Genomic DNA, 13856 nt, shown 5'->3' with positions numbered 1-13856 from the left:
ACGTATCGTATCGTGAACTGAGTGTATCGTGACACCCCTAGTCATCAGTGATGCAAAGTTGAGCGCGTAGCGTCTGAGCCATTTGGACTTCCCATAACTTTGCGATGTTACAAAGGTTCGCTTAGGGGGGAGGGGGAAGTGGGCTTCTCTCTTTTTTTTACGTCTTTTATTATTATCTTTTGGTCTGACTGAAATGTTCTGTGGTCTCTCCTCATTCTGAATGTAGCTGAATCATTTGGTTTGACCAAAAGGATTTTACAAAACATCAATGGAAAAATGAATGGGGAATGAAATCCCTTCGATCACATGCCAAACCCGGAAGAGGGCGTGACTTTGGGACGCTATAACAGAAAATCATTTTATTGGTCCAGCTGTAGAGTCAAAAAGAAAAGGGCAGTCAACCATATACTGTGTACTCTATTGTGTGTGTGTGTGTGTGTGTGTGTGTGTGTGTGTGTGTGTGTGTGTGTGTGTGTGTGTGTGCGTGTGCGTCCAACCTGTGTGGCTGTGAGAAGCTCTCGTTAAAGGTGTCCTGAAGCTTCGCCACAACATCATCTATATGGATGGGGATCAAGCTGCCGTACTGCGGTAAAGACTCTTCCAAAACACCTGCAGACAGCAGGACATCATCATGTCAGAAATACAGAAGAATCACACGGGAACAAAACAACTCTACCGCGTCAGGACGAGCCGTTTATTAGATTACAGTACTCCGTATGTATTCAAATATATTCCTGGAGATCACTATTCAGGTTAAAGAGGGCCAAGGCCACCTTGACAACTGCAAAACGTGTTAATCGACATACAGATGAGACCAGATCAGCAGAGCAAAGTGTCTGCAGGTCCTTAAAAGTCTTAGAAGGATGGCGACAGCTGCTGTAGGCCACCTCAGGGAAGAGTAAAGAAATAAAGATCGTCATGTATAGCAAGCAGGAAAAGTGCAGAGAGAACATTATATATTACATAGATACCTTCTAGATATGTCATGAGAGTTTTATATATACATTTTTGATATCAGTTTGGCGGGACATCAACAATGCATATCAGATCACAAACTTTCATTACATCCTTCAATCTAATACGATACACTGTCGGTCAGTATTATTATACAAAGTAGTAGGGATTCACGATATAACCAATCATATCGGTATTGGCCGATGTTAGTCAATTTTTAACATGGTATTGGTCCGATGTTCAAAATAACAGCAATGGTAATATTGGTTATCGGTATCGGCCGAAATCTTCATATTGAGAGGAAACAATGCGGTAAATCTATGATTTATGGGCTTTTCCAAATATTTTGAAAATAAAGAAATTCCTTACTTTTTCAAATTCACAGTGTTTACATAGGCTTTTCAGTATGTACAAAATTTGATTATCATAGAAACATTATTTTTTTTATACAGATCATATCGACAACATCGGTTAATATTGGTTATCGGCCATAACAGCAATGTCAATATCGGTTATCGGTATCTGCCAAAATTTTCATATGGGTGCATCCCTACAAACTAGAAACATCACGCACTTTACACGCTCATTTGTAGCGTGCCTGCTTCGCGTGCCCGCCTGCTCGTTGAGTGGAACCCCTCACCTTATTATAGCAGTGAAATATTGATGGAGCTGATCTGAAAAGTATATCTAGTCACACACTAACACATTGCTCCAGGCTATCACTCAAACAAAGGAGTGGGGAAGAGAGGGATTCAAAGTGGAACGATAAGAGTTCCATGACGACACAAATATCTTGTGATCCATAGATGGGAGAAGTGAACCACACAACCAAGCTTGTTGTCATACCGGTCACAAAGCTCATGTGTTGTTCACTGAGGGGGGGCTCCACTGGTTTGTCCTCCACGTCCCGCCTCCTCCTCTCCTCCGGACGCTCTCCGTGCATACGCTCAGCTGCAGGGGGAGACACAGCTAACGGTTAGCCTGTGCAGACCGTGAGTGAGACAACAGACTGTGAAATGTGATGGGAGGTGTGTGAGTGTGTGAGTTGAAGCAGTTCTGTTAAACAGGGTTGCCGCTATTTTGTAACATACATTTCAAGCTCTTTTCAAGGACAAATTCTAGGCGGCGCGGCAAATTCTGATGTTTCGAGATGAGAAAAAGTGTTATCATTATTTCAACTGTGAGCACAAACACGGATTGGTTATTTTCTCCTGATAGCTGGTTGTGGTTGGCATACTTGATGATAGCTTGCGTGGGCTGTGTGTGTCACTAGAGAGAGGGAGGGCTAAACAATGTGGATTACCTAGGCCAGTGGTTCTCAACATGGGGTCCACTAGGGGTCCTTGGGAGGGGGGATGGTTCCCAGCCGACTGAGAAATTGTTCAACTTAACATTATTTCATTTACCAGAAGTGAACACATTTAGAGAGTGTAGAAGAAGAATTGTTTTTAATCAATTCTGGGTGGAATGTGAAAGTAGACCTGCAGTGTAAAGACGTTGGGTACCCCTGGATTAAGCCCATCACCGATTCCCAATGCCCTGCTCTAAGTACGTATGGTAAATAATAGGGGTGGGGGGGAAAATAGATACACCATGGTATCGCGATATTTTGCCTGACGATATTGTATCAATATTTGGACGCCAAGTATCGATATTGCAAAAAACAAAAAGATTGCAGGCCATGCCAGGCCACCGGGCTACTATAAACCTTAGTTCCAAGACCAGCAGTAAACAAACGGTAGCATATTTTCATTTTGTTTTAACAGTAACAGTTTTGTCCTAACAGTAATTTACAAATTCCCCAGTTACTGAATGGGCTGCACAAGATGTTTTGTGTAAGTGAAGTGAAGTTGCATTGTTCAAAAACTACCTAAGTACAGTAGTCCACACACATCCAGTTAAGGTGGACTGTAAGTAGACTGTAACAAACAGTTCAGTTTTTCAGGTGCATGCAACTATGACATGACTTTATGAAAGTTGTTGGTCTGTCTACTTGACAATGTTGCTGCAATAAAATGGTTGAAGTCAGATGTACAGACTGAAAAATTGTTCTTATATAAACCAGATCTTGACAAAGTTTTCCTTTGGGCACATCATTTGCAGTTGAAAAAGTAAGAAATCGCAATATATCGAAATATTGCAATATTCAATATATCGCAATATTCAATATATCGCAATATCGCAATACTATCGTATCGTGACTCAAGTATCGTTTTAGTATCGTGTCGTGGGCATCTGGTGATTCCCACCCCTAGTAAATAATGGAAACATAATGTGCGTCCCCACATGTCTCCACCTCTCTCAGACTTGTACGGTACATAATGTGCGTCCCCACATGTCCCCACCTCTCTCAGACTTGTACGGTACATAATGTGCGTCCCCACATGTCCCCACCTCTCTCAGACTTGTACGGTACATAATGTGCGTCCCCACCTCTCTCAGACTTGGTGAAGCGCTCGTCCTCGTCCTCGTCCTCCTCATCGTCGTCGGTGGTATAATGTGAGCGCCGGTACCTCTTCACCCTCCTCTGCTTGCTGTACAGGTTGTACCTCTTCCCCCTCCGGGCCCACTGGTGCCCGAGGGTGCCCACCCACTGGGCGCGCTGGCGCCAGCTCTTCCAGTGCTGGGTGAGCCGGAAGCCCAGGCTGCCGGGTGACCGCAACCGCCGCCAGCGCCGGAGCCTCCAGAGGGCCCGGACCCCGGTGAACCGTGACACCACCGGGAACCCGGACCCGGGAGAGTCCACCGCTTCGGCCCGGGAGGCACCATCGTCCATGTTGACGATTTCGCCTTGGCTGACTTCTTCCTTCTGCTGTAGGGATGAAACGATTATCGGTTTAATGATAAACGATGAAGTATTAGTTAGTATTAGCGTTTCAAATTTTAACCATTAAAACCGTGATTACCATTTTACCATGATTACACCGCTTTGAAATACGGTATATCATCAACCAAAGTTAGCAACAGTCTATCAGACGCAGGCTCGCTATCTTGGTTAAATGATTTCAGTGAGTATATCAGTACTTTTTGAACAGCACATTTTAACAATACTGTGAAAATACTGATAACCGTGATCATTTTGGTCACTATAATCGTGATATGAAATGTTCATACCGGCTCCTCTCTATTCTGTTGTGGTCCGTGGTGTTGGAGTGGTTGGAGGTGGGGGTGCTGCTGGCTGGACTGGGATGGAAATTCAGGGACCTCCCACTCCACCTCATCGACTTCCCCCTCATCCTAGGGATGTAACGATACACTCAACTCACGATTTGATACGATTCACGATACCGAGTTCACATTACGATTTTCTCACTTTTTCTTTCTTTCTTTTTTACAAAATGAGATTGCAGACAAAGTATGACTGAAAAATAATCCTTTACTTATTTCTTAGACAAAACCCACAAAATACCGCAATTTTTCTTATCTTTTCTTTATTAAATTAAAGAATCCCTTTTTATTTCTGATGTAGGGTATAACTGCAAAACACACGTTTTGCAATGAATGCATATTTCTTTTCTTTGAAAAAGAAAAAGCATTGAAATAAATTTTTCATCTCACCGATTTGAATCTTCACCCATTTGTATCGATTTTTAACTGTCTTGCGATGTATTGTTACATTCCTACCTCCTCCTCATCTTCGTCTTCCTCCTCCTCCTCCTCTTCATCATCCCAGCCCTCAAACTCCGCCTCTCCGTCCAGATCGTTCTCCTCCGCTTCCTCGTTCTCCGCCTCCTCGTCGCCTATCGCCTCGATGCCCACCATGCCGTCCGCCTCCTCGTCGCCTATCGCCTCGATCCCGCCCATGCCGTCCGCCTCCTCGTCCTCCACATACTCGCCCGTCCAGACCTTCTCTTTCTGCCCCAGTTTGAGCTGCATGGGGCTGGGCACGCTGTGGCCTGACACCGGGTCGATGAGGTGGTCCCCGGGGATCCCACCTAGACACAAACAAACATGCCATGTATACATTAACTGACAGATGGAGCAGATCCGTGGTTTCAAACCCTCAGTGCTGTCGTGACCCGAGAGCCGGGTTTTCATTCCAACCAAAACCATGCAGCAGCATATATTTCACTAATGAACACACCTTCAGCCTGCCGGATGAGTGAACAAGTGAAATGATCTGCTTGTAGCGTTTGGTTGGAATAAAACCCTGGCCTGTAGACTGACGGCACAAGGTTGAGAAAAACAAGATTTAGATACAACAGATGCAACAGCTGTGCGCAAGTTCTCTCTTCAGTTAGGGTGCAAACTCCACACTAAATGCTACATTGAAACTAGTTAGTTTGATACTAAAGCTGTGTCAATGTTTGGTTGCAGCACAGAGATATAAGGTTCATCTTAGCGTCACTGGCGTAAAGTCCACCTTAACCAAAATATTGTCAGAGAAAATTACATTTTCACTTTCTGTGACCAATCAGTGAAAAGCACTATTCTTGATGTGGTGTTTATTACCATGTCGTCTAATTATACAGGATGAAACAGTCGGTCTGACAAGACAAGGTCGTGTTGCCTACCGCAAATTATGGTGGCCATGTTTCATTTTGTGTTATTGCTATTCGTTAGGTTCATAGCCTGTTAAGTCTGTTTTAATTTAAATTTACCACGTTATGATCCTCTCAGAAGTACTTGTGTTGTCAATCACTGTTCATTGTTGTTTTTAATGTAAAGTTATTTTCTAGGCTACAGCAACCTGTCATGCTCAAAAACAAGTGCACTTTGCTATGCAATAGCGTAATAACAGCTCAAATTAACGGCTAAAATAGCTAATGTGAATCACCAAACAACAACAGAAAGACAGACGGTATAATTCACTCCTCCTGATCCATGCCAAGTTGCTGTCCACTATGCCAAACTTTAAAAACACCGGTGAGTGTGCTCGCTGCTGGCTTATGCCAGTTTGTTTGAACACTATGCCAACTGTGCCAACCGCTATTTTAAGGAGGACACCTACATTACACAGTACTAAGGGCTATGGTGTAGATTCAAGTTGGAACTTATGCCTACGTTGGAACTATTTCAGTTAGTGCAACAATTAGCACAATTACAAGTTGCACTTTTTCTTCTTGTTTTTTTGCAGTATGCAGCGTTACTGATTAACCAATTAATTGATCGGTAAGGTGCTAGGAATATGCATGAAATTCCCATCCGTGGTTTGAACTTAGGCACAGCTGGTGCAACCCAGGGCAGCATAATAAACCACTGTACCTAGTTATATGAGATGCAGTATACTTTGAATAGAGAAATTGTACTCGACTCTGTCCTGCTGTTGTGAAAGAGCAGCTCGTTTGTGGTTCACTGACTCAAGACAAGGCACCACAGGTGAACATTGTGATTTTGACTGAATTGGTCAATTTTGTGAAGGTACTGTATATTTTTGCTTTTATTAATACTGTAGTTTCATATATAAAACAATCATCAAAAACGACAAATAGAAATGTCTACATTTTTACCAGCTGCATTAAATACATCAAGCACAACATTTTTCTCAAAAGTCACATTCCCTGTATGCAAAACGTTATTTTTTTTTAGTTAAAGGCAATGGTTAAAGGACGATTTTGCCAATTTTCAACTACCTAGCTTTAACGGTAGCATATGCAAATGAACAATGTTTACGTTGCCTCCATGTTGTCTGCACACAGAGCTCTCCGTTCACTAGCAGAAAGTCACTTGCCTCCATGTTTTCTGCACTGAGAGCGCTCCGTTCACTAGCAGAAAGTCACTTGCTGAATCTCCAAATTACGTTACACCTGTTTTACATCATTTGGAGATTCTGCAGCAAGCCAACGCTACAGGCAACATGGAGGAAAGTAAACACTGTCCATTTGCATATACTACCGACATTGTAATGATACAAGGCAGGTTGAAAAGCAGCAAAATTTCCCTTCAACTTGTAAATATGGCCACTAAATTTAACCAGTTGCTTCTTCTGAGTATTTTTTATTTCTTTATTTTTACAAATCATCTATAAATTACATGGTTATTCATCAGACTGGTTATTCATCAGAGTGAAACAATCAAATGCACCAACTTGATCCACTGAGAAAAAGTCCAGTTTTCAGTGAAAACAGAGAGTATTTTATTGAGAGTCAAAGTGAAAACTTTTCACTTTGACTCTCAATAAAACAGGCTGTAAATTCGGAATGCACCGATACACATTTTTTCAGTTCTGATCCGGTTACCTGAATTTGGATATCTGCCGATACCGATATTATTCCGATCGGAAGTGAAAAAAGTGGATTGGTGCATCCCTAGTAAGGCCACTCTGTAGCTGGCTCCTATCAATTACTGTATCTCATAACTAGGGCTGTGACGATAACCAAATCACCACATTTTTTTGTAGGCTACTTTATTATATAAAATATTACAGGCACAATGCCAAAAGCACTAGAGTAGCAAAGAGGGAAAGGGGACCTACTAATTAAATGATCAATAGTAGCCTAACAACAAACTATACAGGATTGTTCATCTGAATTTACTGAATGGAATTATTGGAATGTGCTTTTAACATAGGCTTACCACACATCTCATATTTCCTATAGCCTGTATACAAAGAATTATAAAAGTTCCTTCTATTCAGTTCACGTAGAGAAATAGTGGAGAAAAAGTCAAGACCTGCAGAATTTATGAACGCATCCACAGCAAAACAATCCGATGAATTATTGTTGTGAGCCAGGCAGTCGAGAAGTGTGTTTCTCCACCTGTATGTATTTGAAGCACTTTTCACCAAGTGTTTAGAGTCTAGACAAATTGTTTCAAGCGAACGTGGCAACGAGCATCCATTCTGCTTATGTAAGTAACGTTATAACTTTTCAACATCCTGTTCACTCCGGCTTCTCTCTCTCTGTCTGCTCTGTCGAGAGTGAGTGTCTGTGTATAATGCTCCAGTCCTGCCCAGTGCCCCCGCCTCCCACACTGCTCGGACAGACTCCTGGATGAGACATGCTGCTGCTACATGCTAGCACACTGCAAACTGTGGAATGGAATTTCTGGAACAGAGGCGTGTCTCATTAACTGTTCACCGTGAGTCATGGATCGGCAAGCACATGGCATGTGGATCAGCAAAATCCGATCCGTGAATTACGTCAGTATCGGCACCCGATACCGATATTGGATCGGTCCCATCCCTACTGTAAATCATGTCTTTTCAAGTCAACTTGGCATCTCAGGGATTGTGGAGACTTGGCTCATGCCAGATGAGTATGGAGCCATTTTATTATTATTAAATGTTGTTGTTTTTACGTTTGAACGTGACACCATTCACTTCAATTGTATAGGAGAATGCTGCAACAGTGTTTTTCTGTAAAACTCCACGACTGTTTTGACTAAAAAACTTCACCCATCCCTCAATCGGCATGGGGGTGAGTAGATCATGATTGAATTTGTATTTTTGGGTGAACTTACCCTTTAAGCAATTAATTGCAGCCTCTGCCATTTGGAAATTGCAGATGTTCATTTGCCACTCTGATTTTATTTTTTACGATTAATTGTTCAGCTCTACTACAAACGTGCTCGGCATGAATGCATCTTGACCAGGCTGGTCACAACAGCACGTTCAGCATCAGTCATAATAAACAGCAGTGCCTCCTGTTATGTAAAGTTGTCAGTGGTCAGGAGAAGAAAGCCCACCTCCTCCAGCATCTTCCTGCCCCACAGCACTCAGGCCCAGGTCTCCCTGCCAGCGGTTCTGGGCCAGGCTACCGCCGCTGTCTCGCATGATCCACGGACACCCCACGACCTGCGCCAGCTCGTTGCCTAGACAACCAGCACAGTTTACAGGGCATCACTTAACGAAAGAAAAGGTCAGGTGAGAAGCAATTACATGCTTGGACAAGCATGTAACATCAACATGGTATGGGTAGGGCTGGGCGATAATTCAATATTACCGTTTATCGTCTTTCAGTGGAATCATGTCATGGTGACATGGTGATTTTGGGATATCGTGACACACAATTCCACTATCTAAATTGATGATAACAAGCAAACTTTACTCAGTTTCTTTGAGAAAATGCAGTATGAAAATGTTTTCAATTAATATATTTGAATATTTCTATGTTGTTTGACATCACACCTAACATTACCATTCAGTTCAACTGGACTTAGCAAGATTTTGCATTATGTATGTCATATCGTGATAATACCGGCGGGAGGTGGGGAGATCGTTGTGATTATCGTGATATTGATTTCAACGGTATCGCCCAGCCCTAGGTATGGGTGAGCCAGTGGAATGAGCACACCAAACAGTGTTAGTGCCAAGTGCTACCCATTGTGAATGATACACAGGAATACATTCAAGCTGGTAATCCAATAGCATCAAATGAGTTAAACCTTACTGAAGCTATGGCTAGTGCTACTATTGCAATAGGCACAACTAATGGTGAGTGATAATGGGGACCTGGCGTGTGTGTTTCATGTTGGAAGTACAACGGAGCAGCACATTTGTTATTATAATGAGAGCAAAGCAGAAGCCCTTGCCTTTACTCAAATGAACACAAGAACAAGACAATTAGCGAGTGACGGTCCCCATCCACATTAGCTAGACGTTGTAGCGCCATGTCAGCCCTGCTGCTCCAGATGTAACGTTACACAGAAAAGGTGACCATGGTCAGTATTCTTGTTGCCATGTGCAGCTGGACGGCGAGTTGCTCTTCGATCTTGTTATGTAGTTAGCTAGCTTAGCCGGCTAACGTTAGCTAGGCTGAGTATATTCACTGACATTGTTCTATCAGTTAGGGACTGCAAGGACGCACTACAAGAATAATAGTGCGACTATTTATCGACAACCGTGGTCGATTTGATGAGGCGTTAGCCAATGCGACAATGACGACTGATCAAAACAGAATTTCTATCATCAAAAACATTGTCTCCGCTGCAGGAAATAGTCATAGCCAAGGCTAGCTTGTTGCACAGTCACACAACAGCGTGTGGCTAGTTAGCGTCACCGCTTTAGTTTGAGAACTGAAGCCTAAATTAAATCCACACATTCATTCACTAACTTTGTTTTGCAATGAACACAAAACTGTTGCATTGGCATCGATGAGCAATTTAAATAGCTAGAAACGCCGCAAATGTGTCCGTTCGGCTAGGCATGCTCGCATATTAGCTAGTTAGCCATAAGCTAAACGTCAGCTAACAAGAACACATCAAGCGACAACAAATAAAAGGTTTTGGTCTCGTTGTATTTTATATGCAGGTGTTGCAGATTGTTACTTACCGTTAACCTGCAGTTTTATGTGAATATGTGTCCAAAGTGCACTTGAATGTTGGACGTGTTTTTAATTTTGTAAAGGGATCGAGCCCAAACAGATGCTAATTTTTTGCTCAACCTCATTCAATGAAGTCAGGTGTTGAACAGCCAGATGTCACCCCCCTAACTTTGAGCTCCTTCAGGTCTTCCGGTTCGGAGAAAAGAACAGATATTGAGCAGAGACGGATAGTCACAGAGTCAGAGGCCGGTGTGTGTTGGAGATCAAAGAGTCTATTTCATTTTAAAGAAGTGTTTGAGAGAAATAAAGGACGCGCACAGGCGGATCACTGCAGCTTTTTCGCCGTCATGTTAACCACAACAAATCCGTCGCGCGGCAATTGCGTCATTACAGCCAGTAGTTCAACAACAGCTTTATATTTTTTACAGGTTGTGAAGTGTTTACAAAATAATTGTTGCATGGAATAACAAGAATATTCAGTGTAAAAAATAAATCACTATGAGATGGGTTATTGGTATTAATTTTGAATGGCCAGTTATTACCAGTCAGGCCAAAAGAGTAGACCTAGTAAACCTACGGTTTTGATGCTTTGCCAAGGGGTGTGCTGCAGCTTCTTAGGCTCAGTAGAGGGTTCAATGATTGATCCATTCAATAGTGGCTTCCTTTATGGATAAATTAATTGGCAGAAAAGTTGGTTCGTTGGGGGACAATTTTTGTCTTTTGTCTTAGTAATAAAGTTAAACAGGCTTCTTTTCAAAATTCTCCATCAAATATATCCAGCAAAAACGACTATAGAGAGATTTAGAATTTATATTGAATATTCTTGTAATTTCCGTGGACTAGAAGAATAAACATTCTGTCATTTATTTCATTGTTAAGAAGGTTCCGAACGACGGTAGCACAGTGGATAAAGCTGTTTCCGTAAGTGTCATCTCATCCCTTGGCGATCCCTTGGAGGTCACCGGATCAAATCCGGCCTGAACAGGTGGCACTTTAGCATCTGATGACCTCACCAGGATGTCATCATCCGCTGCCATGATGAGATGGACCTTCGTGACCGATGATGTCATCACGACTCCAATGACATCATCGATGATGACAGATCTCTTCTGCGACCTGTCGGGGGTGAGTGCCGGCTAACAACCATGATGTCCAACCAGAGCAAGCAGTGCCCTAACTCGGCATCCTCTAGTCTAGCGGACATTCAACAACGAGCCGATGATCAATTATGTCAGATCGGCTGCCTTACAACCAAGGCCAGATAAAACACCCCCAGGGGCCCCTGGGCACTGAAGCTCCAAGGGCCCCCCCTACACATTAGTCTTAGACTTGTGTCATAGTTCTGTGGAGCCCGACATGAGCCCGATCAAAAAAAAAAGGGCCCCTTCATACTGAGGGCCCCTGGGCACCTGCCCAGGTTGAAGGTACAAAAAGGCACGCACATCCAGCAGTGAAGAGTTAAAACCAGGTGCAGGACTGAAGTCCAAGTAAGTGATAAAAAGTAGAGTCCGCACACTGGTAGCTGCATGTCTGAGGAAGGGCTTTGCCCCGAAACATCACACATTTTTGTTGTGGTCTCCAATTAAACTTTTGGGAGCAGCTACCAGTGTGCGGACTCTACTTTTTATCACTCACCTGCCCAGGTTGCCCATATGGTAGATCCGGCCTTGCTTACAACCAGCCGGATCTTCCCAACAAATGATCCTTCGAGTCGGGTGGCGGAGGAGGCAGCCGATCTGATTGGATCTGACATCATTGATGATGTTGGCTCGTTGTTGAATGTCCCCCGCCCGATTGTGGGGAAGGTGACAGATGGGGTAGATGAAACTGGTTTTGGAGTCTGGTGGGGCCGCTGATGATAAGCGAGAAAAAGCTGAAGCTCTTGTTTGATTTTGAAGTGGCTCAGTGGGCGGGAATGGTGCAGAAAGAGGCTGGGTGGGACATAGGGAGCATGTATTGGCTGCATGGGCAGCGAAGATGCAAGAGTAAATTGTCAGTGTTGAGTGTGCGCGATACACCCATCGGTGTACCGCGACCCCCTCGGGGGGGTCCCGACCCCCACTTTGGGACACCCTGCTTTAGCAGACTGCCCCATATGCTCCCGGCTCAGCTCCCCCAGTGTGCAGCTCGGAGTCCTCCTGTGGCCCGGCCCGCCGTGGCTCTGCCAGCCTGCTGCGCCCTCAGCTCGGCCTATAGCCGGGAGCGGATGTGGCTCCACCACGTCTTCACAACCTGAGCTTTGTTTAATTATTATTATTAAAGCACAAACTTCAGAACCATGATCCGCTGTGAGGAGTATTTATTCACTGACAAACCGTACACACACTGCACTGCTAACTTCATACTCTCTGCTCACCAGCCTCACCATCACTCTCTCTCTCTCTTTCTCTCTCTCTCTCTCTCTCTCTCACACCTTGCCCACTCTCTGCTGCTAACTATATTCACTTCCTCAGTGTCTCACACAATTCATGAGTTGGCACTTTAAAATGCAGTCTATGGTTGACACAGCCAGAGATAGCTCTGTGAAAACACCAAACTATTCGTTAACCTGTTTCTGTAACCTCCCCCTCAAAACCACTGCACGATAGGACACCTGCTAGCTGCTGTCTTTTTTTCTTTTCTTTTTTTTTATGTAGTTTTTTTATTGTTTCATTTTCAGACATCGGTTCAGTGCCGTTAACAATTGGGTGTACACACCCCAGCAAACAGCAAAACAAAACAACAGCAGCAAACAGACGGGACAGAACCCATAACAAATAGTGTTCAAATAAGCTGCATGTACAAATATGGTGTAACGGCGACATTGACAGTGGGAATGCTTGATCTGAAAAGAAACGGTTTTCTCCCACCCCGTAAACTTAGTCCCACATCGAGCTGCTGTGTCTAATGGTCTAAAACACATGAGCTCTGGTGTCAATGTGGTTCCAACTGTCTAAATTCAGCTACAGTACCACAGCAACAGGTCTCATGGACGTGTGAAGACAAACTGGGACATTGAGTTGTTTCCACTCATGCTGGCACGCAGTGACTGACTGTTTCATCTCTGTCTCTAGTAACAATATTAAATTATGCAAAGATCAGTTTCAACAGTTAAAGTCGAACTGAACCCGTGCGTCGCGTGTGTCGCAGTCCGTTTCAGACTGAAAACATAAGTCTGAGATCACAGGTTGAGAGGCGGGTCATAGTATTTAGTATGTCGATGATTTTATTTGACAATTCTGGGGACTGGATTGGGCTTTGGCCAATCCTGGCGTGTTCCGTCTCCAAATCGAGTGGGATTCAGCGTGTTGTGGCGCTCTTCTCAGGAAGAGCCTGCTGACGCAGTTCGGCCTGCTGATATATAATTGGCCAAGTTAGTAGGCTAGTTAGTTTATGGGATAGGAATTCTGCCAGATGACAGACACTAGGCGCCATTTTCTCTTTCTTTGAAAGAGAAAATTATCCTGAAATGAAGATTTGATTGACAGCTGCCATGTCGTGATATGATTGGTTGAAATGGGGTAGAAATTTGATAGTACTAGGTGACGTCAGCAAACTGTAGATTACTGTTATAAATGAAATCTTGAAAAATGAACTTTTGATGTGAAAAAGTGTGAAAAACAAAAGAAATTAGATTTTTGTGATTTTTTTTGGCATACATTATTAAATAGGTGCACTGCATACCCAGGTATTTGAACTAAAAGAAAAGAAAAGTCATTT

General features: G+C 43.4%; 1 protein-coding gene across 1 annotated transcript in view; it reads right to left on the bottom strand.

Annotated features, from left to right (window-relative positions):
- The window catches only part of senp3b (SUMO specific peptidase 3b), a 22421-nt gene extending 11926 nt beyond the window's left edge, over positions 1-10495 (bottom strand). Inside the window, exons 1-7 of the mRNA XM_083639877.1 lie at positions 10166-10495; positions 8581-8706; positions 4579-4889; positions 4069-4191; positions 3388-3766; positions 1801-1905; positions 498-609 (exon numbers count right to left, since the gene is read on the bottom strand). Of these exons, the coding sequence (XP_083496003.1) occupies positions 498-609; positions 1801-1905; positions 3388-3766; positions 4069-4191; positions 4579-4889; positions 8581-8668 (1118 nt within the window). The 5' untranslated portion in view covers positions 8669-8706; positions 10166-10495. The remainder of the gene's footprint in view (positions 1-497; positions 610-1800; positions 1906-3387; positions 3767-4068; positions 4192-4578; positions 4890-8580; positions 8707-10165) is intronic.
- Between the last annotated feature and the right edge of the window lie 3361 nt (positions 10496-13856).

The sequence above is a fragment of the Poromitra crassiceps genome, assembly GCF_964638095.1.
Source record: "Poromitra crassiceps genome assembly, chromosome: 7".
NCBI classification, from domain to species: domain Eukaryota; kingdom Metazoa; phylum Chordata; class Actinopteri; order Beryciformes; family Melamphaidae; genus Poromitra; species Poromitra crassiceps.
The sequence above is the reverse complement of the archived record's forward strand: the minus strand, read 5'-3'. Positions and strand labels throughout refer to the sequence as shown.